The 27,865-nt window shown below is 41.5% G+C and overlaps 1 protein-coding gene across 1 annotated transcript; it reads left to right on the top strand.

Annotated features, from left to right (window-relative positions):
• Positions 1–26,481, top strand: LOC310868061 (myosin heavy chain, fast skeletal muscle-like). The gene is made up of 41 exons (XM_083778307.1): positions 1–74; positions 858–903; positions 1,025–1,243; positions 1,331–1,474; positions 2,401–2,557; positions 2,649–2,676; positions 3,218–3,329; positions 3,454–3,546; positions 3,634–3,697; positions 3,899–3,997; positions 4,106–4,209; positions 5,023–5,161; positions 6,601–6,719; positions 7,593–7,742; positions 7,858–8,028; positions 8,683–8,986; positions 13,675–13,739; positions 14,050–14,137; positions 15,132–15,249; positions 15,338–15,461; positions 15,614–15,750; positions 16,482–16,737; positions 18,634–18,876; positions 19,032–19,208; positions 19,290–19,435; positions 19,643–19,733; positions 20,003–20,392; positions 20,620–20,746; positions 20,919–21,037; positions 21,135–21,331; positions 21,669–21,852; positions 22,109–22,274; positions 22,553–22,677; positions 22,814–23,122; positions 23,229–23,432; positions 23,841–23,966; positions 24,173–24,343; positions 24,435–24,539; positions 24,636–24,731; positions 25,568–25,696; positions 25,808–26,481. The coding sequence occupies exons 3-41, from the start codon at positions 1,037–1,039 to the stop codon at positions 25,826–25,828; spliced, it is 5,805 nt and encodes a 1,934-aa protein (XP_083634433.1). The 5' UTR covers positions 1–74; positions 858–903; positions 1,025–1,036; the 3' UTR covers positions 25,829–26,481.
• Positions 26,482–27,865: the final 1,384 nt, after the last annotated feature.

Genomic DNA, 27,865 nt, shown 5'->3' with positions numbered 1-27,865 from the left:
ATAGCATGCCATTATCAACTGATATAAAAGCATGCTGAGACAGCCACCCATTGCTGAGGAGTTCAGAGTTGCAGGTGAGTGAGACTTCATCTGTCCTTCATAGTCACATTTATATGACATCATATCAATGTTTTAGAGACGTTAGCTAATCATAGTGATATAAATCTATTAGACATGCTGGCTATTAATCTTTAACATGGCTCCGTACATAGTGCCACATACATACATGTCCCAAGGTTACACAAACAGAATAATGAATGGACAGCATACTGTAGTTGTTATATTGTAGGCTACAGACTAAAATGATTGATTGTGCATTCTCATTCTTCTTATTTGTATTATTAATAATATGTTTTTTGGACAGATTGGAACTTTATTTTGTTCATTCATTTCTATTTAGATATGTCAATTATGTAATGATTGTTTAAATCATACTTAGCATTGCATATACTTTTACATCTACTAGAGTTATTATTATTTTAAAGTAGCAATATGTTTTACCTCTGAATGTAACCTTAATTAATGTAACCTTAAAGGAAAACAGTTAATCTAGCACTGCTTCAGTATTTAAAAAGAAAGAAAAAAAAAGAAACAAACAAACAAACAAAAAAGAAACATGGCTGTAATGACAAAAATAACTTGATGAAGTTAGGAATAAGCAAATGAACCAAAAAATGAAGATACCTTAATGGGCAAGCATAATTTAATTTAAATGCAATGCTAATATAAAATGTCTTATGAAGTGATGTGTGGCAAGAACGGATATTATGATTCACATAAGCTAATTTAGTTCATGATTATAAATTGTATTAAATCGTTCAACTCATGTTAATGTCCTCCCAATGTGTTTCTTTCAGACTTGAGGATTGCACAAGGTTCCACAGCTACTGGTAGAGGGGAAAAGTGAGTGTTCATATTTTTTCTATTAAACTTACACTAAGCTACAATCATAATAGTACTACAGGTATCTGCTCAGATCTCAAGTCAGCAAAAGCATCAACACCATCTATTTGTCCATCTACAGAAAGTCGCCACCATGAGTACGGACGCAGAGATGGAGCAGTACGGCAAGGCCGCCATGTACCTCCGTAAACCAGAGAGGGAGAGAATGGAAGCACAATCTGCGCCCTTTGATGCCAAAACTGCAGCATATGTGGCCGACGTTAAGGAGCTGTACCTCAAGTGTAGAATTATAAAGAAGGATGGTGACAAAGTCACCGTGGAAGTGTTAGACACAAAGGACGTACGTAGGTGGAGGTGGATCTAAATTTAAATAGTGACACAGCACAACTGTAATAGAAAGACATTCTGAAGTTGTTTTTATTTTTAGGAAAGAACTGTAAAGGAAGATGCCATCCACCCTATGAACCCTCCCAAGTATGACAAAATTGAGGACATGGCCATGATGACCCACCTCAGTGAAGCCACTGTCCTGTATAACCTCAAAGAGCGTTATGCAGCATGGATGATCTATGTAAGCTTTTCTACACACAGAGCAGTAGGCTACAGTATTGCACCTCTCGATGGCAGAGAAAGAAAAATATGATGAAAAAATGCAATGATAACATCAAGTGAAAACCATGGCATAGATAACAAATTCAAACAAACTCATGGTTCTGATGTTAACTTGTTCATTAGTTGTGTTTGTGTGTGTGTGTGTGTGTGTGTGTGTGTGTGTGTGTGTGTGTGTGTGTGTGTGTGTGTGGGGGGGGGGGGGGGGGGGGGTATGCATGTATTTATAGGATAGTAGACAGTAGACAGGAAATGGGGTGAGAGATGGGCAGTGACACGCAGCAAAGGTCACTGGGATCGGAACTCGAACCCGCTGTCAGCCTATGGTGCCCGAATAGCTACAACAGCGGCCCGGGCGAACTTGCCCATTAGTTTATGCCACTTAGTTGCAACTCTTGAATCCCAGTTCTAGTGATCCGTTGTCCCAGATATGTGGCATGCTCAGTGCTATGTTGTGACATAGAGAGGTAGACGCCTCTTTTGCCACTGCTAGTTCATTGGAGCGACATGTATCTTATGGCGGCTGCCATATTGAGCTCCAAAATGGCGGGCAGCTGCCACTCAAAGTGACTACTGTCCAATCACAGCACATCTTTTCCAGGACTTCGAAGTGATGTCACTGAGGAGGAAGCGATGTCACTGAGGAGGAAGTGATGTCACTGAGGAGGAAGTGATGAATCTTTCTGACAATCTCAGAAAAGACGTGCTGTGTTTGGCCAGTAGTCACTTTGAGTGGCAGCGTGCTGTGCCTTCGCCATTTTGGAGCTCAATATGTCGGCCACCATATGATACACATACCCCAGATCCGGAGGAGGCGTCTACCTTTTAATGTCTACAGTATGTCTATGTGTTGTATGATGTTAATGTTCTCTCTCTTCTCCCCTGCAGACCTACTCTGGCTTGTTCTGTGCAACTGTGAACCCCTATAAGTGGCTCCCAGTGTACGACCAGGAGGTTGTAAATGCCTACAGAGGCAAGAAGCGTATTGAGGCTCCACCCCACATCTTCTCTGTCTCTGACAACGCCTATCAGTTCATGCTGATGGGTACGTACTAGTCAGGACAACGTAAACAATATTTAACTATAATTGTTTTATGCTGTATCCAAGACTAAATATTTGTTTTACTTTTTTACAGATAGAGAGAACCAGTCTGTCCTGATCACGTACGTTACCCATTACTAGGCATTAAAAAGAAAAATTGTACCAGGCCTGCAATTTTGTCATGTTAGGGGCAAGGCCACTTGGCCTTTGTTGCACAAATTAAGGTCAAATGCCAGGGCAGGAAGGCCATCAAATAAAACGATTTTAGTCCATTGAAATAATTAATTGAATGTAAGTGTTACGGATTTTGATTATATGTAGTCTATCTGCAGTGAAATAAATAATGGCATTTACAATCTGATCCATGCTCAGCCCTGCACCAAAGTCACTGGATTGGTTTAAAGATGGGGAATCAGGGAAGCTAAGAATTTAGAATCTCAACAAAAGACACTGGTGTCTACATGACAAGAAAGAGACATGGAGAAAGTGGTACAGTCAGCTGGGGAATTAATAGGCTTCAGGGCATGGCATTTTTTGAGGGGCACAAGGCCAAACTGATGGGCAACGACGGCTATAGCCTTTGTGGCATCCCTGAAATTCCTGTCCTACGTTGTACACAAATTCACTAATTGCATTTCTCTGAATGTATGCATTTATAACCAGTGGAGAATCCGGGGCCGGGAAGACTGTGAACACCAAACGTGTCATCCAGTACTTTGCAACAGCTGCTTCTTCTAGTGGAGAGAAACCCGCAGGCAGCAGTGGCAAAATCCAGGTATAATGTGCAGGTTTTTAACAAATACATGTTTTTGAACATAAAGCATTTATATGAAATGTAGCAATTTATTTTAAAATCATTCTAACCAAGTTTTAAATTGGGCGATGTCTAAAACATTCAGGGGTCACTGGAGGATCAGATTATTGCAGCCAATCCCTTGCTGGAGGCCTATGGTAATGCCAAGACTGTGAGGAATGACAACTCCTCTCGCTTTGTAAGTGTAAATAATGGCATTTTATGAGAATACCCGCAATAATTCCACAATGTAGAGGGATGCAACAAATTGTGCTATATCAAACAGGGTAAATTCATCAGAATCCATTTCAACACATCGGGTAAACTGTCCAGTGCTGATATTGAGACATGTAAGTATGAGGTCCACAGATAATGAATTATGTGTATGCATTAATTTGAGGATTACATTTTGAGTTCCGTACAACCAATATAAATAGTAATAATAATAATAATAATAATAATAATAATAATAATAATAGTTATGCACATCCTATATAGATCATAATTATTATTATTAATATTATGAGTTATGTTCAACCCATATACTCTAGATCTGCTGGAGAAGTCCAGAGTAACCTACCAGCTTTGCGCAGAGAGAGGTTACCACATATTTTTCCAGATGATGACCAACCACAAACCTGAGATTATTGGTAATTGGTTATTATTATTATTGTTAAATTGGTACTGATGATTCAGTGAGAAGAACAAACATGAATGAATGAAAACAAAGGTTCACCCTTTGTTTAATCCCTTTTCAGAAATGTGTCTGATCACCAACAACCCCTACGACTTCCCGCTGATCAGCATGGGTGTGATCGCTGTGGCCAGCATTGACGACAATGCCGAGCTGGACGCCACCGATGTCAGTTACTATTTAACTATTTATACTATTTTACTTTCTAACCCGTTAAGACCTGATACCCGAATCTACAAAATGTCTTCTAAATCCTTTTCTGAAAAGCGTATGTTTCTATGTCATATCAGTGGTTCTCAAACTTTTTCATGTCAAGGACTCCCGAAATCATATTTTGTTCCAGGGACAAAGCAAAAAAAACTTACGCTGTTATGGAATATAGGGAGATTTGCACACATTTTTCAAAAAAAGCAGACCTACAAGCTCGTAGATCTGCAAGGCCATCTGCTATTTTTCAATAGCTAAAGTAAAGTGGTTAAGAGCTAAAATGACACAGATGCGTCCAGGTCTCACACATTTTGATGTTGCGGCACAGTATTTCATGATAAATGCTTTTATGTGATGTATTCCCATGCTTTTTGTTCTTGCTTATTGTAAATCGCTCTGGATTAAGAGCGTCTGCTAAATGCCTAAATTGTAAATTGTTATTGTGAAAATAGCTACACGTTTTCAGATTTTGTACGTTTTTCATAGGACAATTTGGCCAAATGTTTGTAAATTTGTATAGTATAGTGTATTACTGACACCGTGATGGTCTTAATTATCTTTTGTATAGGTATTAAAAGGTCATAAAAGTCACTTTAGAAATGTGCATATATATATATATATATATATATATATATATATATATATATGTATATATATATATATATATATATATACAATTACTGTATGTTGGTTTACTGTTGAGTTGTACCCAGTTTTAAGAGATGTTTGTTAATGTAATGCTTAATCTCAATATTTTTTTCTTATTGACATCAGGAAGCTATTGACATCCTGGGCTTCACCGGTGAGGAGAAACAGTTAATCTACAAGTTAACCGGTGCAGTGATGCATCATGGGGTCCTGACGTTCAAACAGAAGCAACGTGAGGAACAGGCGGAGCCAGACAGCACGGAGGGTGAGCTGCATCTTTACTATTATTATTATTATTATTTATTGCGAATGCAATGAGCAGCTTACTATGGAAGCTAGGCAAAACTGTCTGTCTGTCTGTGCGTGCGTGTGTCACGCTGTGACACACCAGCTGTATCACACACACACACACACACACACACACACACACACACACACACACACACACACAGTAGAAAACTTTTAAAAATAAAAGAAAAAGGAAACTTAAAAAAAGAAAACATGAAAAAAGTACGTCATTTATTCTAATTGTTGTTATTGCAATTTACAAGCGGTGTTCGCTTCCCACGTTCGTGCGTCTTACTTGTCATTATCACGGAGGGTGAGCTGTGAGAGAAAGCGAGTGCATTTTCAGGCACCGGCGTCAGCCATGTTTACGCATTAATCCAACACCCTAAACCTAAACTAGGGATGTCCCGATCACACTTTTTTACTCCCGATCCGTTTCCGATCATTTGATTTTGAGTGTCTGCCGATACCAATTTTTCCTGATCTGAGATTATTATATTTTTTATAGAACAATATCCAAAGTCACAGACAATATCCAGTCTAATGATATGGATATAATATCCATGTTTTTTTTGCTCCCAATCAGATTCTAATCAGTAGAGAATGACGTGATCGGCCTCAATTTCAGATCACGTGATGGGGTCGGGACAATAACCTCACAGGGAAGCCACGGATGATTTTTAACTAACTGGCAAGTTGGCAACGCATGTCGGGTTAGGATCACGGCATCTTCAATTAAGGAATGAAGGAAAATAATGCACTCTTTGTCATAAGTATTGCAGTTACTTTTCATTATTGTGACTGATCTATATTCTGAGTGAACTAAGCTATTTCCAATATTTATTTTCATAATGTTTAGACGGTAGTTATTTGGTTTAATGGGATGCGTACCAAGATTAGAGCCGCCAACAGACCAACATGCAGAAACAATGGTTGGACTACCGCTCGAACTGCGCTGCTCCCGTGCTTGCTTATGTTTAGGTTAGGGTAGAGCAGGGTTCCCCAATTCTTCATTTTTTTGGAGGGTCCCAGATATAAATGGCATTACATGGGGGTCAGTAGCCTATGCATGTCCAACTGGGCGTCCTTTTCAATTGGGGTCTTGCCCTGAAAAATAATTTTCAGGGCAAGACCTCGACCTCGCGCGTGCGGACTTGGCCCCCAGCCTGGTACGCTAGTCAAAATATGGCCCTTGAGGAAAATGTATTGGGGAACCCTGGGGTAGAGATAGGTTGTCGATGTCGGAATAATGACTGTCTAACCAAAGACTGGTCTAAACTATGATCCTAGATTACCATCTCTATGCATTTGACATATTACCTTGTGTTACCTTGCTTGTTGCCAGAGTGTAAATCACTCTCTGGATTACGAGCATGTGCTAATTGCCTAAATTGTAAATGTACAAATTGATTTCAGTGGCTGACAAGATTGGCTACCTGTTGGGCATAAACTCAGCAGAGATGCTTAAGGCATATTGCTACCCCAAAGTGAAAGTTGGAAACGAGTACGTCACGAAGGGCCAAACTGTGCCACAGGTGAGTAAATTCCATTATTTCCATGATCTGATTTAAGGTTTTAGGTTTTTAGGTTTATTTATTTAGCACATTAAAATATAACATAAAAAATGAACAATATACATATCAAAGAACAAGAATACAATGCAAGGAAAGGAAGAAGCCAGCTGGCTTATTTGGAATACTTTCCTGTATGGAAGAGGTCATTGATAAAGCAGATTAAAAGTTCATCATCAAGAACAATTACAGAAGTCTAAAAGTTGGCAAAGGGGGGCAGCTGTGAAATAGAAACACAGAGACTGCACAGAAAGGGGAAATAAACAATACAACAACAAACACACAAAAGTAAATCATGTAGGCTAATCTACAGAGGAAAAAATCAGATATTTCTTTAGATGTTTCTTGAATATTGGCAAGGATAGTGAGGATTTAAGTGTAGCATCTAGGGAATTCCATAGATGAGGGCCTCTAAATTTGATGAATGATTGATGTTTGGAAGTGCGACAATAGGGTAATTCAAAAACATCTCTTTGCCTTGTGGGGTATAGGAGTGAATGTCAGAAGTAGCACGGAAAAAAATGTGAAAAGAAGAGGGATATTAATATGACACATCTGTTTAGTTTATAAACGAAACAGATGTGTCATATTCCGTCCTGATTGGCTATGATTGACTTCCAAAGTTTGCAAGAGTGCTCCGTTTTGTACAAAATGCTTCAAGAGTGTGCAATTTCCATGAAATTCTGCACGCACATTCATATTAGGCTGAGGACAAAATTCCGATGACATTTGGCTTTTTTCCTTGCTTATTGTAAATTGCTATGTTTAGTGCCTAAATTGTAAATTGTGTAATTCACACGCCCATACTAATAACGCTACAAATAACTATTTCCTTAGGTAATGAACTCTGTCGGCGCCTTGGCCAAGTCCATATACGAGAAGGAGTTCTTGTGGATGGTCATCAGGATCAACGAGATGCTGGACACCAAGCAGCAGAGAAACTACTACATTGGTGTGCTGGACATCGCTGGTTTTGAAATCTTTGATGTAAGCATGAACTTAATTGTTTTAAGTTGTATTGGACTTGTTTTAAGTGGGATACAATGCATTTTTGTCACAGAGATTTTAAGAAACTGCAGGCTAATGATATTTCCACTCACAGTTCAACACCCTGGAGCAGCTGTGCATCAACTTCACCAATGAGAAACTGCAACAGTTTTTCAATCACACCATGTTTGTTCTGGAACAAGAGGAATACAAAAAAGAAGGCATACCCTGGGATACTATTGACTTCGGCATGGACCTGGCTGTCTGCATTGAGCTCATTGAGAAGGTATACAATTCTTATTATATTATATTCATATATTATCATGGACTTGGCTGTCTGCATTGAGCTCATTGAGAAGGTATAATTATGGGGGCACGGTGGCACAGTCGGTAGTGTTGTCGCCTGCTAGAAGGTCCTGGGTTCGATTCCCGTTGGGGATGCTGTGGGCGTGTTCCCTCCTCTGCATCATCAGTGGCCATACCCGAGGCAGGGTTGGCGAAAGGGCCTTTCTGTGTGGAGTTTGCATGTTCTCCCGTGTCCCCTAGGGTAGGTACCCTCACAAAAAACATGCAGTAATCCTGTTCTCTAAACTGCCTCCCCCTGGCCAGCCGGGTCGCCTGATGAAGGGGAAAGGAACTGGTTGGAATAGTGCGTTCCTTCCACGCGCTACGTCCAACTAGGGAAACTCCCCCGTCAGGTGTAAAGGAGCGACTTGGACACTCATGCATGAAGGAAGCATGAGTTCAAGTCCGTTGCTCTCCCCAGGTTGGCGGAGGGTGTGTAGAGCCCAGGATCACATTAGAACATTGACACAGGGGTGGAAACATGGGTTACAAAATTGTGGGATAAAAGAGAAGGTATAATTATTTTTATTTTGTGCTTTAATGGACATTATGTTTTTGCTTTTGGTGACTTGTTTCTTGTGTCTGCTCCACAAAGCCCTTGGGCATCTTCTCCATCCTTGAAGAGGAGTGCATGTTCCCAAAGGCTTCAGACAAAACGTTCATTGACAAGTTGATGGGCACACATCTTGGAAAGTGTAAAGCCTTTGAGAAGCCCAAGCCTGCCAAAGGCAAGGGTGAGGCCCACTTCTCCCTAGTCCACTACGCTGGAACTGTAGATTACAGTATCACAGGCTGGCTGGAGAAGAATAAAGACCCTTTGAACGACTCTGTGGTGCAATTGTACCAGAGATCTTCAGTTAAACTGCTCTCTGTGTTATATCCCCCACCTGAGCCTGAAGGTATGTTTATTAATATAATGTGTTGTATTAATGGTATGTATTCTGTCCTTATCACGTGCCCATTTATGTGACGTGACAGATAGTTAACAACAACAGCTCCAATAAAGACAGAGACGAGTTTCTTCATTGGCAGAATGTTTAGTTGTAAAACTGCAATCAAAGGAAATAATAATGTATTACAATCATTGTACATAAACTTACATTGTACATTCTTACAATGCAACATAAACAGGTAGCTTAGGAAATAATCAAAAACAATTCACAGCTGTTTCACAGAACATACTTTTACCTATTCCTAACAAACACAAATCACAAGCTATTTCAAAAACATACTGTTGTCTAATCTCTGCACAGTACAATCATATTAAGAAAACTAAACAACAGAAACTTACAGACTCATGACTCTCTAGGTCCTGCGTGAGGAGAGAATAGTTCTGCTGCTGCTAGCTCTGAAGCTCAAATCAGAATGACAAAACAAGGAAGTGTTACAAGTAAAGGGTCCCCCTAGGAAGTGTTACAAGTAAAGGTTACCCCTAGAGGAACTAAGTGTCCATACAGCAGTATAAGGTCTCCCCCTAGTGGGCTAGGTGGCCATGGGGCAGAACACTCCCCGCCATGGTATAATGATGATTATTATGCCATTAATCCTTTCCGTTTGAGAAAGCGAACTATTTCTGAGATACGTCTCAGGCTCTTCCATTTGACCTTGACCTTCCATACTCCGTTGACTTTGCTTTGCATTGTCTCAGAAACCACGCCGAGTGGCCATACATTCCTCTCCGTTAGGGAGTCTTTGAGCAGGACTACATCTCTCACTTGAAGATTGGGTTCATGACAGGCATTTGCGAGACTTTGCATTTGCTTCCATTGTCTTGAATAAAGGTCTGGGGTGCTGATGCCTCCTGAAGGTGCAGCTATGTTTCCTGTCCTTTGATTCAGGATCCTTGCAGGTGTCAGCACTGCTGGCACGTCTGGTTCTGTTGAGACAGATACTAAGGGTCTGTGGTTAATTACAGACTTTACTTCCACCACTAAGGTGGCCAAGACTTTGTGAGTCGAAAGGCCTCCAACTTTGAGCAAAGAGTAATCTTTCTGTACACACTTGAGGACAGTGCTTTGTGCTTGCATGGCAAGGTCGGTGTAATTTTTGTTTGCTTGTTGGATTTCTGGAGTTTGTTTGAACACCTCGCTCCTGAGGATGCTCATCTCATTGAATGTGTCAGAGTCATTGTAGTTCTCCTTTTTAAGAAGGTGTCTGGGACAAGGATCAAGATGAGCTGAATGGCCATTACTGTGGATGATCGTTTTGTGGGCATTGACGATAGTAGGCCTGTGAGCTCCTTGTTTACAGATTTCTCCCACAACAACCCAACCTAAGTCGAGACGTTGTGCGAATGGCAAGTTGCGAGGTCCATTGTACTGCTCTCTCGCCTTGTGGACTTCAAGGACATCTCTTCCGAGCAATATCAGGATGTTGGCGTCAGGATCAACAGGTGGAATCTGGTTTGCAAGAGGTTTGAGGTAAGTATAGTGACTTGTGATTTCTGGGGACGGGATTTCTGACCTGTCATCAGGTATACTGTCACATTCAATCAGGTTTGGCAGTTGAACGTGTGTATTGCCATCAAGTGATTCCACTATGTAATTTTGTGCCCTTCTACCTGTCGTTTCAATGATGCCTGAACAGGTCTTTAAGGTGTATGGAAGAGACTTGACTCCAATGTCGAAGATGTCGAAGAACTCCTTCCTTGCCAAAGATTTGTTACTTTGGTCATCCAATACTATGTACACTTTGATGGCCTTTTCTCTGTGCCCAGCTGGGTACACTTTTGCCAAACATATTTTCGAGCACGATCTCGCTGTAGCTCCTGCACCACACACCTCTGTGCATTTGGACGTGACGGTTGACGCCCCATCCTCTGTTTTGTCACTTTGCTCCCCGCTTTGATCATCCCACAGGGTTACGTTTGTCACCCTTACTGATGGTCCAGGATGTAAAGCAAACTGGTGTCTTTCGCTGTTGCATTCATGACAGTATATCGGCCAATCACAGTCCTTTGCGCGATGTTGTGTAGACGAACAACATCTGAAGCATATGTTTCGGTCTTTAAGAAACACTTTGCGTTCATCCAATGGTTTGTTTCTGAAGGTTCGACAATTTCTGAGAGGATGTGGCAGGTGATGAAGAGGGCACTCTTTTCCTGGATCGTCGGTTGCTTTCTTTGGTTGACTCTCTTGAGACTCTGACTGTAGAGCAGGATTCATCTCTGACTCTGATTCCACATCTGTCTTTCGTACTGTTACGGCAGGTCTGTAACCTTGGTTTGCGGGTTTCTCTGTTTTACAGCTACTGTCACTGCCTGATGCTAAAGTGGCAAAACTGGGGTCGTTTCGTATTCTTGCTTGTTCGCAAACAAATCTGACAAACTCTGAGAATGGTGGGTAGGTAACGCAGTTATCTCTCTTATACCTGGAGCCATGCATTATCCACCGTTCCTGCAAACTGTATGGTAGTTTTTCGGCTATCGGGCTGACTCCTCTTGCATTGTCTAGATAGGTGAGGCCTTGCAGGTAGCCATCATGCTTTGCTGCTTCAATTTCAAGAAGTATGTCTCCCAGTTCCCTTAATCTCTGATTTTCTCTGTTTGCAATTTTTGGAAAGCTTTCCAATTTCTTGATTAGTGCACTTTCTACGATCTCAGGTGCTCCATACGTTTCTTCAAGCCTCTGCCACAGAAGGAGGAGTCCAGTTTCCGCATTCTGGACATGCAGTGACCTAATTCTTTTAGCATGCACTGATGATTGTGGCCCTAGCCACTTGGTCATTAGATCAAGCTGTTCTCTGGCTGTTAGGTTTAAGCCTTTGGTAGCACTTCGGTATGACTCCTTCCATGACCAGAAATTCTCTGGTTGATCGTCGTAAAGCAGAAGTCCAGAGCTTACCATCTCACGGCGCAGCAAGTATTTTGCTAAGTCAGATGCTTCTGATTCAGTAGGTAGTTTATGATCTGGCGTACTGTAAGATTGTGGCTGCTGGGGCCTAGAGGAGTACCCCTGTTGAAGGTTATGACCTGACATACTGTAAGATTGTGGCTGCTGGGGCCTAGAGGAGTACCCTTGTTGAGGGTTATGACCTGACGTGCTGTAAGACTGTGACCGTTGAGGCTCAAAGGAGTACCTTTGTTGACTATATGCAACGTGTGCATCATGGTTTTCCCTGTGAAAGCTGACACTTCTCCTGTGTTCAGTTCTCGAGTCTGTATGAAAGGAGGGTTTCACCTTTGTGACTGGATTAAATGAGGGCACACTGCGTGTTTGTTGTTGAGGACTCAACTCCATCGATGTACTGCTAAAGGAATGATAACTCAGCTCATCGTCATCACAATTATCGTCCACGTTGTAATGCATAGTGGAGTGTTGCATCTGAGTTGAGGTAGGTTCTATCTGCTTAAAGTTGGCGTGTGAAGGGTTAACTTCTAGTGACTGTTGCTGCATATGGACAGTGTGTGTAGGGTTGCCTCCTAGTGACAATTGCTGCACATGACCAGTGTGAGGAGGATTACCTTCTAGTGATAGTTGCTGCACATATTCTTTGGTGCGTTCAACAGGGTCAATCGGTGGTGTTTTATTATTTAGTTCATGGAATGAACCTTCTCTTTCGTTCTCTACAGCTTCTTCCAAGAATTCAGCTTCTGCCAATGCTGCAGTAGCTTCCTTTTCAGCCTCAAGTATGTGCAAATCTGCCTGCAATCCAGCTTGTTGCTTGAGTAGGTCGGCTTCTCTTTTAGCAAAGGTAAGCTTGGCCTGGGCAGCAAGAACTTTGGCGCGTGCCTTTGTAGCCGCTGCACTTACATTAGATGTGTTGGATCTACTAGAGTGTGTAGACACCTTTGATCTGGTCTCAAATGTCTGTTCTTCTGATGCATTTTCTTTTGAATCCATGATGTGTGGGTTACGGGATTTTGTGTCTGTGTTACAGTGTTGAATCTATCCTTCCTCTTGAAGCGACCACGTTGAAGTGGGTCTTTTTACTATTCTGTCCTTATCACGTGCCCATTTATGTGACGTGACAGATAGTTAACAACAACAGCTCCAATAAAGACAGAGACGAGTTTCTTCATTGGCAGAATGTTTAGTTGTAAAACTGCAATCAAAGGAAATAATAATGTATTACAATCATTGTACATAAACTTACATTGTACATTCTTACAATGCAACATAAACAGGTAGCTTAGGAAATAATCAAAAACAATTCACAGCTGTTTCACAGAACATACTTTTACCTATTCCTAACAAACACAAATCACAAGCTATTTCAAAAACATACTGTTGTCTAATCTCTGCACAGTACAATCATATTAAGAAAACTAAACAACAGAAACTTACAGACTCATGACTCTCTAGGTCCTGCGTGAGGAGAGAATAGTTCTGCTGCTGCTAGCTCTGAAGCTCAAATCAGAATGACAAAACAAGGAAGTGTTACAAGTAAAGGGTCCCCCTAGGAAGTGTTACAAGTAAAGGTTACCCCTAGAGGAACTAAGTGTCCATACAGCAGTATAAGGTCTCCCCCTAGTGGGCTAGGTGGCCATGGGGCAGAACAGTATGTTTATTAATACTATAAACACTCCGAATCTATAAGGGAAGCATTTTCATTCTGTATAACTAATGATTCTAACACATATAAACAGATAACACAAAGAAGGGAGGAAAGAAGAAGGGTGGTTCCATGCAGACTGTGTCTAGTGCTTTCAGGGTAAGAATATTTATTCATTATCAACATTATATTCCTCTACAAATGAGGCATTATTATTATCAACATTATATCCATGTAATAAATAGGCACGGCATGTCATGTTGGAGTTAAACAATTTCTGACTGTATCACATATGAGCTTGTAGATCAAATGGCTGAAGTTTTAAATTGGGCTTAAGTGGTTAATGAATGTTTTAGAAAAATCTAAATCTGCAAAGTAGATTTCAAATAATTGTAGTGGAGGAAAAAAGTACAATATTGTATCACTTCTGTAATCACTTCTTACTACTAATAAGTCTAATTCTCAATAGGCGAACTTGGGGGTGCTGATGACCAACTTGAGAAGCACTCATCCACACTTTGTGCGTTGCCTGATTCCCAACGAGTCCAAGACTCCAGGTAAACACAAAACATAAACATTTGGCGCCATTTCAATGTAATACGCTCTCCTAGAGGCCCTAATTAAGACCTAGTCATCATCATCATTTTTCGACCGCGGTCGAGATCATGGATTCCACAGTTACTATACTTTAATCCGACGGAGCATTGGTCCGATCGACAACCTACCTCAAACCCTCACCCTAACCCTAACCTCCCCCGGGGCAGACACCTAAACCTAACCCCAACCCTCTCCCGACCCCCAGCGCACCTCGGACCATTGCTCCTTCGGATCAATGCTCCGTCGGATCATAGTATGCCTCCCGGATTCCACACCCAGTTCCTGCCTACTGAAGCACCGGTCCTTCATTGCCACCCCCACTTCCTGTCTACTGAAGCATGTGTCCCTGATGACATCAGGGAACGACAGCTTTCTACCTCTGGTCTGCCCTGAGGCAGGACTCCAGAGAAGAAGGGAAGATATAACCTCATTGTCAGCTCTGTAGCAGTGGCCGGCAAACTGCGCTCTTCTGGATCGGACGAGTGAAGAAACACGGGGAAGGTTGTAGTGTAGACCTTGTAGTGCTAAGCCTGGATTTGGAAAAGGCTTTCTGATTTTTTGTAATTGAATAAGGAATATATATGGCTGAGGTGGTGGGGTGCGTGTTATCAGGGGTTTTTCTTTTTTTTCTTCAAATACTTATTTGGCTTGGCGACTGTGGCTGTCTACATGTCAAAGTGTCCTTGGGCAAGACACTGAACCCCAAATTGCTCCCGATGTGCTGGTTGGTACCTTGCATGGCTTCCGCTGCAATCGGTGTATGAATGTGTGTATGAATGGGTGAATGTAATGCACAATCTATGTAAAGCGCCTTGGATAAAGGCGCTATATAAATGAACCATTTTCCATGTACATGTCCTTTTTTTTTTAAATAATACAAATATTTGAAACAGACCATACAATGCAACATTGGCCACTAATGTGTCCTAATAATAATAATAATAATCTTTACAGGTTTGATGGAGAACTTCCTGGTCATCCACCAGCTGAGGTGTAACGGTGTTCTGGAGGGCATCAGAATCTGTAGAAAGGGCTTCCCCAGCAGAATCCCTTATGCTGACTTCAAGCAGAGGTATACCCATTCCTTTTTCCAGCAGCTTTTAGTTCCACCTCTATTTAACAAGAAGTATGCAAAATGACCATGAACTTCCACAAAACAGGTACAAAGTACTGAATGCCAGCGCATGTCCCGAAGGTGCGTTCATGGACAACAAGAAAGCCTCTGAGAAGCTGCTTGGGTCCATTGCTGTCCCTGTTGATGAGTACAAGTTTGGACACACCAAGGTAATCTTGCTTAACATTATGGACAGAGGACTATAAAGGTTTATGTTTACAGTTGTTATATTACAGTGTTGGTAACATTGTATTAAGTTGTATTCAGTTGTTACAGTGTTTGTTGTACAGTGTTGTTACAGTCTTTGTAACACTGTATTCAGGTGTTCTTCAAAGCTGGTCTGCTGGGGACACTGGAGGAGATGCGAGATGAAAAGCTGTTTGCTCTGGTCACAATGACTCAGGCTCTCACACGAGGTTTCCTCATGAGGCGGGAGTTTGTCCAGATGATGGCAAGAAGGTACTTTGAAAACACACTTTATTCAATATTTAGTAAAATTTCCATTGCTGTTCAACACACATTTTTATAGTGTCAATTCACTATTATAAAAGCTGCATAGCGTATATAAACGAGGGAAGAAATCTCGAGCAGAACCAGGCTCTATTGTGGGTTGCCGCCATCTGCCTTGTCAGGGGGACAATATCAACAGCAATAATAACGAACATAATAACATTATAAAAGCAGCTATAACAACCTGCAAGGAAACCCTCGATCTGCAGCTGGGGGTTCACAATCCACAAAAACTAATGCTAAGTTGATTGTACATATGTAACTATGAAACTAGGGGCGAACCAAACATTATGAAATACCAAGAGTCAAGGTTGTGGAAAGTGTTATTTTATATTCACAGATATTATTGTCTGGAATGAGCTGTATGTCAAGCAGTCTCATTCTAAACTCTCCTATACAACAGCGTGAAAATACTGTTACACAGGCTGTGCTGGGGATTTTAGGTTTTCAGTGGTTTTGCATTTTGTGACTTCATGTGACGTGTGCTACTGTATGTAATGTATTGGTGCTATGTACTTTTATTCGACTATATGCAATTTATTGGTGCCATGTAATTTTATTTAGCTATTTTTATTTATGTTGCAGGACCACATTGGTGTGGCTTGTATGTGTATATCCTGGTTTTAATTTATACTGTGACCAAAATCAAATCAATCATGACTGCAACTGTGTTCCCTCAGAGATGCCATTTTCTGCATCCAGTTCAACGTGCGCGCATTCTGCAATGTGAAACACTGGCCATGGATGAAGCTGTACTACAAGATCAAGCCTCTCCTGCAGAGTGCTGAGACTGAGAAGGAGCTGATGAACATGAAGGAAAATTACGAGAAGATGAAGATTGACCTGGCTACTGCCTTGGCCAAGAAGAAGGAACTAGAGGAGAAGCTGGTGGCTCTGGTGCAGGAGAAGAATAACCTTGCAAATGCAGCAGCATCAGTAAGTACATTTTAACTCCCTCAGATCCCTAAAAGTCTGTGCTCTGGCCTGAACGGTTAGCTCAACCGTCTGGGCACCTAGGCCCTCATTTATCAATCGAGTGTAAAATCTGCCACAGATTCGAGTGCAGGTTTCGTAGTACACCCACGTCGCCACGGCATTTATAAAGTGATCGCAAACAGCTGATCCTTCCTTAATTTTGTTCTCACGTTAATAAATGTCACGGCTGAATTTGATCTGGCACGCCCTAAGAAATCAAGCCTCGCCCTCGTTTTTGCGACCTGAACCACTGCTATACGATCTGGAAACCATGGTTACCGTGCCTTTCTGCCCGCCTCACCCCCCTCTCTCATATACACACACACACACACACACACACACACACAGACGCACACACGCTGCACGCACACGCAACTTGCAAGCCCAACTAACTGGTGTGTTGTTAAATAAATAAACAACGAACACCTGCATGAATTAAATAAAGTTGTAGGCCTACCCTGTCTGTTCCCTCTCACCTCGCTTGCCTTGCTGTCATGTCCACGCACGCACGCACCTACATGACACATTAAATAAAGCTGTCTGTTTCTCCTCTCGCTTCGTTTCCCTTGCTGCCCGCCTCACCCCCCGCACACATATCGCAATTTTTCACTGTGTGTTGTTAGTTGTATATTAAATTATTAAAGTATTTTTAATTTAATATACAACAATATATATTAGTGAACGAAAACCTGAACCTGTGAACCATAATTAAATAACAAATGGCACACACACGCTGCTGTTTTGCAGGTGCTCCTCCTGTCCTGTCCTGTCTGTCTGTCTGTCTGTCTGTCTCTCTCTATCACAGTGGTCCGTCCGTGACCAACTGACCATGCACGTTCCGACGTTCGACAGTCTATTTAGATTGCCTCGCAGTCATTAGTCACTACAGTGGCCGCCGGCCGGGCTGTCAACTGTCATTATATGAATGTGCAGCAAAAACCGTATATAGCCTCATGTTGCTGGTGGTTGCCTGGCTGGGTAATATACCTATATCTCCGATGCAGTTCCCACTTGCGCTGGGAGCCTGGCACGGTACATTTGGCATTGAGCGACGCGTCAGGTTTATTATATTGCACATACCGTAAGAAAGACATCGGCCTGCTGTAGATTAGGCTACAGTAGGCTATACCACGTTGGGACTCTCCGCAGCTGAGCTGCAGCACATGACGTCCCGTCATGGAAATATTTCAGCACAGACAGCCCAAATCCTCGCATGTATGCGCTCATGCAAAACACTGTTTAAATGGCTTAAGCATCTCTTGCAACATTGTTTTTAATTGCGCGATTTTATCTCCTACTAATTTCATATGACACATATGTATTCCTTGACATTTTTATTTATTTATTTTTTTACATGTAGCCCATATACATTATACATACCTTTTATATAAACATTTTAGGAGTGCATACATATATGTTTAGATGCCTGTGACAGCCTCTCAGCAGTTCAGACAAGGCTGCTCCGCTTGTGTGAAAAACAGCGTACGCCAGCTCCCGACCAGACGTGACTATTTGTCCTACTCAAGTTCAATTTCAAGCTTTGCCGGAAATGTTAAATGCCGAAAATGTCGGTAATTTCGGCGTGCGCCCATATTTTGGCGTACGCACGGTTGATAAATGAGGGCCCTAGTCTGCCAAACCAGCCATACGGGGTGCCGCGGGTTCAACTCCCGAGCCTGACAGCCTTTGCGGCAAGTCACTCCCCATCTCTCTCCCCCTTTCCTGTCTGACTACTGCCCCAAAAACAAATCTTTAAAAAAAAAGTCTGTGCTCCCCCAACAGGCAACTGCAAAAGTATATTTCGACCAGAACAAATGTTTGCTCCCTTATGTTTTTTTCTTCTTCATTGACAACCAGGGAGACGAGGCTCTGAATGATGCAGAGGAGAGATGTGAAGGTCTTATTAAAAGTAAGATCCAGTTGGAGGCGAAGCTCAAAGAGACGACTGAGAGACTGGAGGACGAGGAGGAGATCAATGCTGAACTGACTGCCAAGAAGAGGAAGCTGGAGGATGAATGTTCTGAGCTTAAGAAGGACATTGATGACCTGGAGCTCACCTTGGCCAAAGTGGAGAAGGAGAAACATGCCACTGAAAACAAGGTATAGAATATACTGTATACCAATTGTTTTCAGTGGCACGTTTCTATAATCTATATACTATCGATTCTACTCTAAATTCAAGATTATACACCCTAGTCCACTTTGCAAAGCACTGATCCATTCCTGCTCTGCTTGTTCTGCTAACTGCATATCAGGTGAAGAACCTGACCGAGGAGATGGCCTCTCTGGACGAGGGTCATGCTAAGCTGACCAAGGAGAAGAAGGCGCTCCAGGAGGCCCACCAGCAGACCCTGGATGACCTGCAGGCAGAGGAGGACAAAGTCAACACTCTGACCAAGGCCAAGACCAAGCTGGAGCAGCAAGTTGACGATGTGAGTTTTACAAAAGTGTATCGGATGTTCTGTTTATTGTTTCACTGAACAATGGTGTACAAATAATGAATCATTGTGCAGCTGGAGGGGTCTCTGGAGCAAGAGAAGAAGCTCCGCATGGACCTGGAGAGAGCCAAGAGAAAGCTTGAGGGTGATCTGAAACTGGCCCAGGAATCCATCATGGACCTGGAAAATGACAAGCAGCAGTCAGACGAAAAGATAAAAAAGTAATGTGGAAAATAATAATAATAATAATAATAATAATATTATTAAGAAGAAGGAGAAACAAATAATATCAACAATATGAAAACCACCCGCAGAATGACACTAAAATACCATGCATGTACAGTATCATGTTCTGTAATGCACTTTGTGACTACGGTATGTCTGAAAATGTGCTATTTAAATACATTCATTATCATTTATCAAAACAGGAAGGAATTTGAAGTAAGCCAGCTTCTTAGTAAGATTGAGGATGAACAATCTATGGGGGCTCAGCTGCAGAAGAAGATCAAAGAACTCCAGGTATTTAATTTCTTTCAAATGTAAAGTTTAAAGATGGAGTGCTGTGAGTGCACCCTAAAACATGATCAGGTATTATTATTATATTAGGAGGAAGATTTTTTTCAAAAAAAATAAGTCTACAGTATTTGTTAAAATGTCGTTTTTGTGTGGACACGCCCACCATTTCAAGTATGCCTGGTTTGCCTGGTGGGTGGTGATGGGTGGTGATGTGGATACATCTTCTAATAAGAGTAAATGATGATTGAAATAAATATAATTAATTTGAAAAGGCTCGTATTGAAGAGCTGGAGGAGGAGATCGAGGCGGAGCGTGCTGCTCGTGCCAAGGTTGAGAAGCAGCGAGCCGATCTCTCCAGGGAACTGGAGGAGATCAGCGAGAGGCTGGAGGAGGCCGGCGGAGCGACCGCTGCTCAGATGGAGATGAACAAGAAGCGCGAGGCTGAGTTCCAGAAGCTTCGTCGTGACCTCGAAGAGTCCACGCTGCAGCACGAGGCCACCGCTTCTACTCTCCGTAAGAAACAGGCCGACAGCGTCGCAGAGCTGGGCGAGCAGATCGACAACCTCCAGCGTGTCAAGCAGAAACTTGAAAAGGAGAAAAGTGAATACAAGATGGAGATCGATGATCTGTCCAGCAACATGGAAGCTGTTGCTAAGGCAAAGGTAATAGAATGTCTGTGGATAGTTCTTGAGATAATACTAAAGATTTTTTTTGAAAATATCTCTAAATGGCCAGTGATTAATCCCACTTCCGGCTCCTATTGTAGTGTTCATTTACAAAGTACTTGACAATTAGAATATTGAACTACTGTAAGGAATGTGAGGAATGACATAATAAATGTCGGTCACACAGTTAATTGACCATGACCATGTCTATTATTAATCAACAGGGAAATCTTGAGAAGATGTGCCGCACCCTTGAGGACCAACTTAGTGAAATCAAGTCCAAGAATGATGAGAATGTTCGTCAGATTAATGATGTTGGAGCTCAGAGAGCACGACTGTTGACAGAAAATGGTAAATGTGCTTTGTAAAGTATACTTGAGTTGACATGGTTTATCAAAAGTACCTCACCTAATTCCATATTTAGAGATGAAGGTTTGATTAACAGTTATCCCAGGCATTTTACGAATATGTATCAAAAAAAGATGATAGAACATTTTTGAACAATATTTCACTTTCTAACTAGGTGAGTTTACTCGTCAACTGGAGGAGAAGGAAGCTCTGGTCTCACAGCTCACCAGAGGCAAGCAGGCCTTCACCCAACAGATTGAGGAGTTGAAGAGACACGTTGAAGAGGAGATCAAGGTGAGGAGGATTTCTTATTTAGACATATAAATAGTCCTTGGATTATATTTTTGTGTCATATTCAGTTGACATTATTTTGACAATTTTATTTTTACAGGCAAAGAATGCTCTTGCCCATGCTGTGCAATCAGCTCGCCATGACTGTGACCTTCTGAGAGAGCAGTTTGAAGAGGAGCAAGAGGCAAAGGCGGAGCTGCAGCGAGGAATGTCCAAGGCCAACGCTGAGGTGTGTCAGTGGAGGAGCAAGTATGAGACTGATGCTGTCCAACGCACCGAGGAGCTGGAGGAAGCTAAGTAAGTTTTTGCCCTAACCACACTAATGGGTCACCATGCAACTCGTGAACTAGTGAAGTGTCAATTTAAGGACTTTTAAGACATATATATATATATATATATATATATATATATATATATATACCTATATATATATATATATATATATATATAGGCCTATATATATATATATATATACACATACATACATACATACATACAGGACTTTTAAGACATATATAATATAGTATATATATATTATTATTATATATATATATATATATATATATATATATATATATATATACACACACACACTACCCACAATGATTTGATTCGATTCAACACTGATAAACAGGAAGAAGCTCGCCCAGCGTCTTCAGGATGCGGAGGAACAAATTGAGGCTGTGAATTCCAAGTGTGCCTCTCTGGAGAAGACCAAGCAGAGACTCCAGGGTGAAGTGGAAGACCTCATGGTTGATGTGGAGAGGGCCAATGGTTTGGCTGCCAACCTTGACAAGAAACAGAGGAACTTTGATAAGGTGCTTTGACATACAGTTGATCATTTGTGTCAGCGTCATTATTACGACGGCATAATAATCCGACGGCGCCTTATTTTGACAACGCGTTGGTCCGACTCGCCCCATTACTAGCCCTGTCCCTAACCTCACACAAAGCCACGTTGTCGAACTAATGGGCGTCGGAATTACAAGTGAATCCTGATTATTTTGAAACATAATAATTTTAGCCTCCATAAAGTGAGGTTAAATTACACATGTTATTACAAATGCTGTGCAGATCCTGGCAGAATGGAAGCAGAAATATGAAGAGGGACAGGCAGAGTTGGAAGGAGCACAGAAAGAGGCTCGCTCTCTCAGCACTGAGATGTTTAAGATGAAGAACTCCTACGAGGAGTCTCTTGACCAACTGGAGACCATGAAGCGTGAGAACAAGAACCTGCAACGTGAGTCTTTCTCTACATACATTCAATATAAGTTTTTGCTTCAATGGTTTTTCCAACTTGTTTTGAGCCAGGGCTCCCGTCAAAATGGGTCCTCATTTTAATATGTTTAATCTCAAAGTTCACGTGTGTTTAATGGGAAGGCTTCATGTGTGTTTAATATTCAAAGTAAATATAAATATGCCTTTACATTTCTCAAGTTCAAGATTGATTGTGGATTAGCCTACACCCATTTATTTCTTTTGTTTTTTCAAATGCACTTTATTTTCAATCAATTGCAGAGGAGATCTCAGACCTGACTGAACAGATCGGTGAGACTGGAAAGAACATCCATGAGCTGGAGAAGAACAAGAAGCTGGTGGAGACAGAGAAGGCAGAGATCCAGACCGCCCTTGAGGAAGCCGAGGTAAAACTATTAGCTTGTACATGAAGAAGGCAATTGTTGCTATATTAGATTTTGTTCCAATGAGATTAAAAAACTGGAGTAATACATATTACATGCATAGGTCCGTTCTACCTTTTGATCCTGTGTTACATTTTAGGGTACTCTGGAGCACGAGGAGTCCAAGATTCTTCGTGTCCAGCTGGAACTCAACCAGATCAAGGGTGAGGTGGACAGGAAGCTGGCAGAGAAGGATGAAGAGATGGAGCAGATCAAGAGGAACAGCCAGAGGGTGATGGACTCCATGCAGGGCACTCTGGACTCTGAGGTCAGGAGCAGAAATGATGCCCTGAGGATCAAGAAGAAGATGGAGGGAGACCTGAACGAGATGGAGGTTCAGCTGAGCCACGCCAACCGCCAGGCTTCTGAGGCCCAGAAGCAACTGAGGAACATCCAGGGACAGCTTAAGGTGCAGGACATAGTAGTTAGGCACATATTTAAACAGAGGAACTGCTCTAAGTCACATTATGATGTTTCTCTCGACATGACCACCTCAAATGTGTGTTTATTTTTAGGATGCTCAACTGCACCTTGATGATGCTCTCAGAGGTCAAGAAGACCTGAAGGAACAAGCGGCCATGGTGGAGCGTAGGAACGGCCTCATGGTGGCAGAGATTGATGAGCTGAGAGTGGCTCTGGAACAGACAGAGAGAGGCCGCAAAGTGGCTGAACAGGAGCTGGTGGATGCCAGTGAACGCGGTTCACTGTTGCACTCTCAGGTAAGCACTGATGGAAGAAGTACTCCATTTTACTTCATTAAAAGTATCAATAGAAAATTATTAAACCAAAGTATCAAAAGTATAAATATACACATTATGCAGAAGTTTTCATATATGTATAAAATGTGTTGTGAGCTGGTAGAGCAGCTATTTTCAAATTGCCAAAGTATATGGTAGGTCTGAAGTTGTTTTGTAATAAAAATAATAATAAAAAAGTAAGTAGTAACTCAAAGTTCAAAGTTTTTAAAACTAGTACGTTTTCAAATAATTGTGTAGTGCAGAAAGCAAAATGATTGAAAATAGTAGTTCCTTCACACCACTGCAGGTAAGTCAATACAAACTTTCAATATGTGGAATAAAAGAATATTCACCAGTAATGTATAGTTACAAACTGAATGTTGATTTTAGAACACAAGCCTTTTGAACACCAAGAAGAAGCTTGAGGCTGACCTGACCCAAGTCCAAGGTGAAGTGGACGACAGTATTCAAGAAGCAAGGAATGCTGAAGACAAGGCAAAGAAGGCCATCACTGATGTAAGTTAGGATGCCATACCCTTATCTAGACTATACTATTAGCATATGCTATATCCTCATGTCATTCATATTAACAAACAATAATGTCATGCTTCATAACGTCTATGTCGGGTTGTAACCTCATATGTCCAAAACTATTTACCTTTCAGGATTTAAATTAAAAAATAGCAACCATAGTAACATATAATACACAAATTACTTTCCAGGCTGCTATGATGGCCGAGGAGCTGAAGAAGGAGCAGGACACCAGCTCTCACCTGGAGAGGATGAAGAAGAACCTGGAGGTCACAGTGAAGGACCTGCAGCACCGTCTGGATGAGGCTGAGAACCTGGCTATGAAGGGAGGCAAGAAGCAGCTCCAGAAACTGGAGTCTAGGGTAAGATGAGGTTTACTTTAACACAGGCTACAGTACTAGACAATTTATGATATAAGAAGAAATAACCTCATAATGAATAATTCAACTGCAGGTGCGTGAGCTGGAGGCAGAGGTTGAATCTGCACAGAGAGGTGGAGTAGATGCAGTTAAAGGTGTCCGCAAGTACGAGAGGAGAGTGAAGGAGCTGACATACCAGGTAACGTATACCATGTTCACTCTAATAACCAATATGCCTCTGACAAAATGAACAGATTGCATACAACTAACATATATACATTCACTGTCACTTCAGACTGAAGAGGACAAGAAGAATCTTGCCAGGCTTCAGGATCTGGTGGACAAGCTACAGATGAAGGTCAAGGGCTACAAGAGGCAATCTGAGGATGCGGTAAGACAATTTTCTTTTTATCTTAAATTATCTTAAAATTATCACTAAGCTCATTACCATGGGCTTAGTGTTGTTGTCATAGTTTTACTAATAATGGAATAACTAAATGAATAATAGGAACCAGTTATGTAATGCAGAGTATTTTCCAGTGTCCATCTTGCTGCTTTCCCAGATCAGCACATGCTTGCACAAGCTTGCCATGCTTCTGCAGTACACACAGCGGCACTGCACCGCACACACGCAGAAGCTCTACAACACAGGTTCTGAAAAGGGCAACCTGTTCCACAGCAATGCACAGATGCTGCAGACGTAGGCAGTGTGTTTCAGGTATAATGGTAGAACGTTTCCCAAATGGACTACGGAAAGCAATAGATTGTATTCCCTCTAAAGCCCTAACCACACCAAAGGGTCTAGACGGTTTTAGCGTTGTCCCAGCGGTGCGATATGTCCTGTTGCACGTTGACGCATGTTGTCCCAAGTGATTCAACACATGGAATTCAATGGCCCAAACCACACCAAAGGGTCACCATGCAACTGCTTGCAACCATTTGGACCTAAGGAGTTGCATGGAGACCCTTTGGTGTGGTTAGGGCTTTATATGGGAGTTTTCGCTCAAAGCGCCGAACAAGAACACGGTCATGATTGTGCCATTCCAATGAGGACCTGTCAAGGCTCATTCATCCAAGGCACTCATGAACATATGAACATGATGCATGGGCTACTGCATTAGCCACAAACACCCTTTACAATTTCCTAAAATTGTCTTGTTTGGACTATAGTTTTTAAGATGCTCTTTTCACATAATGAAGCTTTAAACCATCTCTATCATATTATAGGAGGAAGCTGCCAACGCTAACTTGACCAAGTGCAGAAAGGTTCAACATGAGCTAGAGGAGGCAGAGGAGCGTGCTGACATTGCTGAATCCCAGGTCAACAAGATGAGAGCTAAAACTCGTGACTCCAAGGTAAATACATACATGTGCAATGCAAAGGTTTATTAAGATGATTATCTTTAACTAACAAAACAAAAAATATGTTCAATATCTAATAGTATATTCCTATTTTTTTTTTTACAGGGAAAGGATGCTGCTGAATAAGTTCTCCAATTGAAGTCACCATAGAAAGTCATAAAATATGACCCATTGGGCCCTATTGTCTTAAGTACCAGGTCTTGTAAAAAAAAAAAAAAAAAAGTCATAAAATATGGCACATTGGGCCCTATTGTCTTAAAGGACCACTTCACCACTTTTCAACCTATCTTCATATAATAGGTCCTCACTAATAATCATGATAAAATGGCACGATTTTTTCCTACTCAGTCTGTGTCTCATAGGAGGGCTGTGGGCAGTTTAGAAACCGTCTTCCAGTGACATCATCATTAGGAAGATTATTTTTTTAAACAAGGTTTTTTTATAAAAATGTTTAGATTTTCATTATCGTGAGAACGATGGCTTCCATTTCCACATTGTAACTTTTCAGGACTATAAAGCCTGCAGTTTTTATTTGCTTGTATTCCCCATCGATGATGTCACTGGAAGACGGTTTTCACGGTAAGAAAAAAATTGCGCCATTTTTTCATGATTATTAGTGAGGACCTATTATATGAAGATAGGTTGAAAAGTGGTGAAGTGGTCCTTTAAGTACCAGGTCTTAGGACTTAGGACCTGGAATGGCCAATACTAAGACCTATAGTACTTAAGACACGCATAATAGGGCCAAATCATATTCAATAAAGGTAGCAACAAAATAATTGTGTAGTTTCTTGTATTCATTACTTCAACAATCACTTGTTATTGTCAATGGTGTGTCTATTTTATGCTATTTGACCATTACAAACACGTTGGAATGCTTATTATGATTTCTGGTGTGTCTGGAAGCCTAATTTTCAATGTGAAAACAAATTAAAGGACCACTTCACCACTTTTCAACCTATCTTATATCATATATCATATTATCATATAATATTTATTTATTTTTAGTCATTAGAAACACATTGAGATGCTCAGATTTATGATTGCATATCTGCATCTGCATTTGTGGGTCACGGACACATTTTTTTCAACCAAGGTTCATGTTTTAAGTTGTTATTAGAGAAAGTAAGAGGAGTGTTAATTTTTTTTCTTCTCCATTTGCTGCTTTCTTTAGTTTTAGCGATTTTAACTATTTTTGACAGGGGGCAGGGGCATTTGAACATGGTGATATATATGTATTTCTTTACAACATTGTATGTCGATTTCTTTTTATATTTACTATAGTCCTACTTGACCCCAGGAAATTACATCTGGCCACAAAATCTCATGGGAACTATTGGTGTGAAGGAGGAGGTGACAAACCTTTTTGGGAGCCCCAGTAGATCCTGTGATCCCCCTGTCAAAAATCACTAAAACGAAAGCAAGCAGCAAATGAAAAAAAAGGAACACTAATCTTTTACTTTCTCTAATAATCTAAAACATGAACCTTGGTTGAAACAACCAACTAGTTGTCCTTCAATGGGTCCCTTCATTTCTATTCTTATTTCAAAACACTTTCAATAAAATCAGACCCGTCTGAAGTGAGTGGTGCTGTACTGTACTGTACAAGCCCTCCTCCCTGGCCTGTGTGTGTCTGTGTGTTAGGCTGTGCAACTGTGACACTTGGTGGTGAACAAACATGTGCTCAGACCCAGGGAAACACATAGCTGTCTATAGGAGTGGTTGCACCACTCAAAAAACATTCCCCAAAAACATGTTTTTTAATTAAAAACAAAGCTCTGGGGCGTCTCTATCTCCATAGACATAGTAAGGTAGACGCCTCCTTAAGCTCTGGGCCGTCTGTATAACAAGGCCGGATATAGGCATGGGCTACTGGGGCTAGGGGGGGCAATGCCCCCCTAAACGCCGCGACTGCCCCACCAAACGTGATGGCATGCAAAAATCCCAAATTTCAAAGATATTTCAAGAAATAAATGGTCAGAGCGCTCTCTGCTTGAATAACCAGCCCTGATTTGTCAACCGTAACGTCCCTCATTCAAAGTAGTTACTGATTGGTTAGGAGGTGCAGGGGGGGCGTGACCAGTCGCTTCACTTTGCTTGTTGTATACACGCCTGTCCACACAGCACACAGTCACACTGTTTGTCAGCTTGCAGCTCAGCTAC

This window comes from Protomyctophum parallelum (assembly GCF_964188405.1).
Source record: "Protomyctophum parallelum genome assembly, chromosome: 12".
Lineage (NCBI taxonomy): Eukaryota > Metazoa > Chordata > Actinopteri > Myctophiformes > Myctophidae > Protomyctophum > Protomyctophum parallelum.
This window is presented reverse-complemented; position numbering and strand designations above follow the sequence as displayed.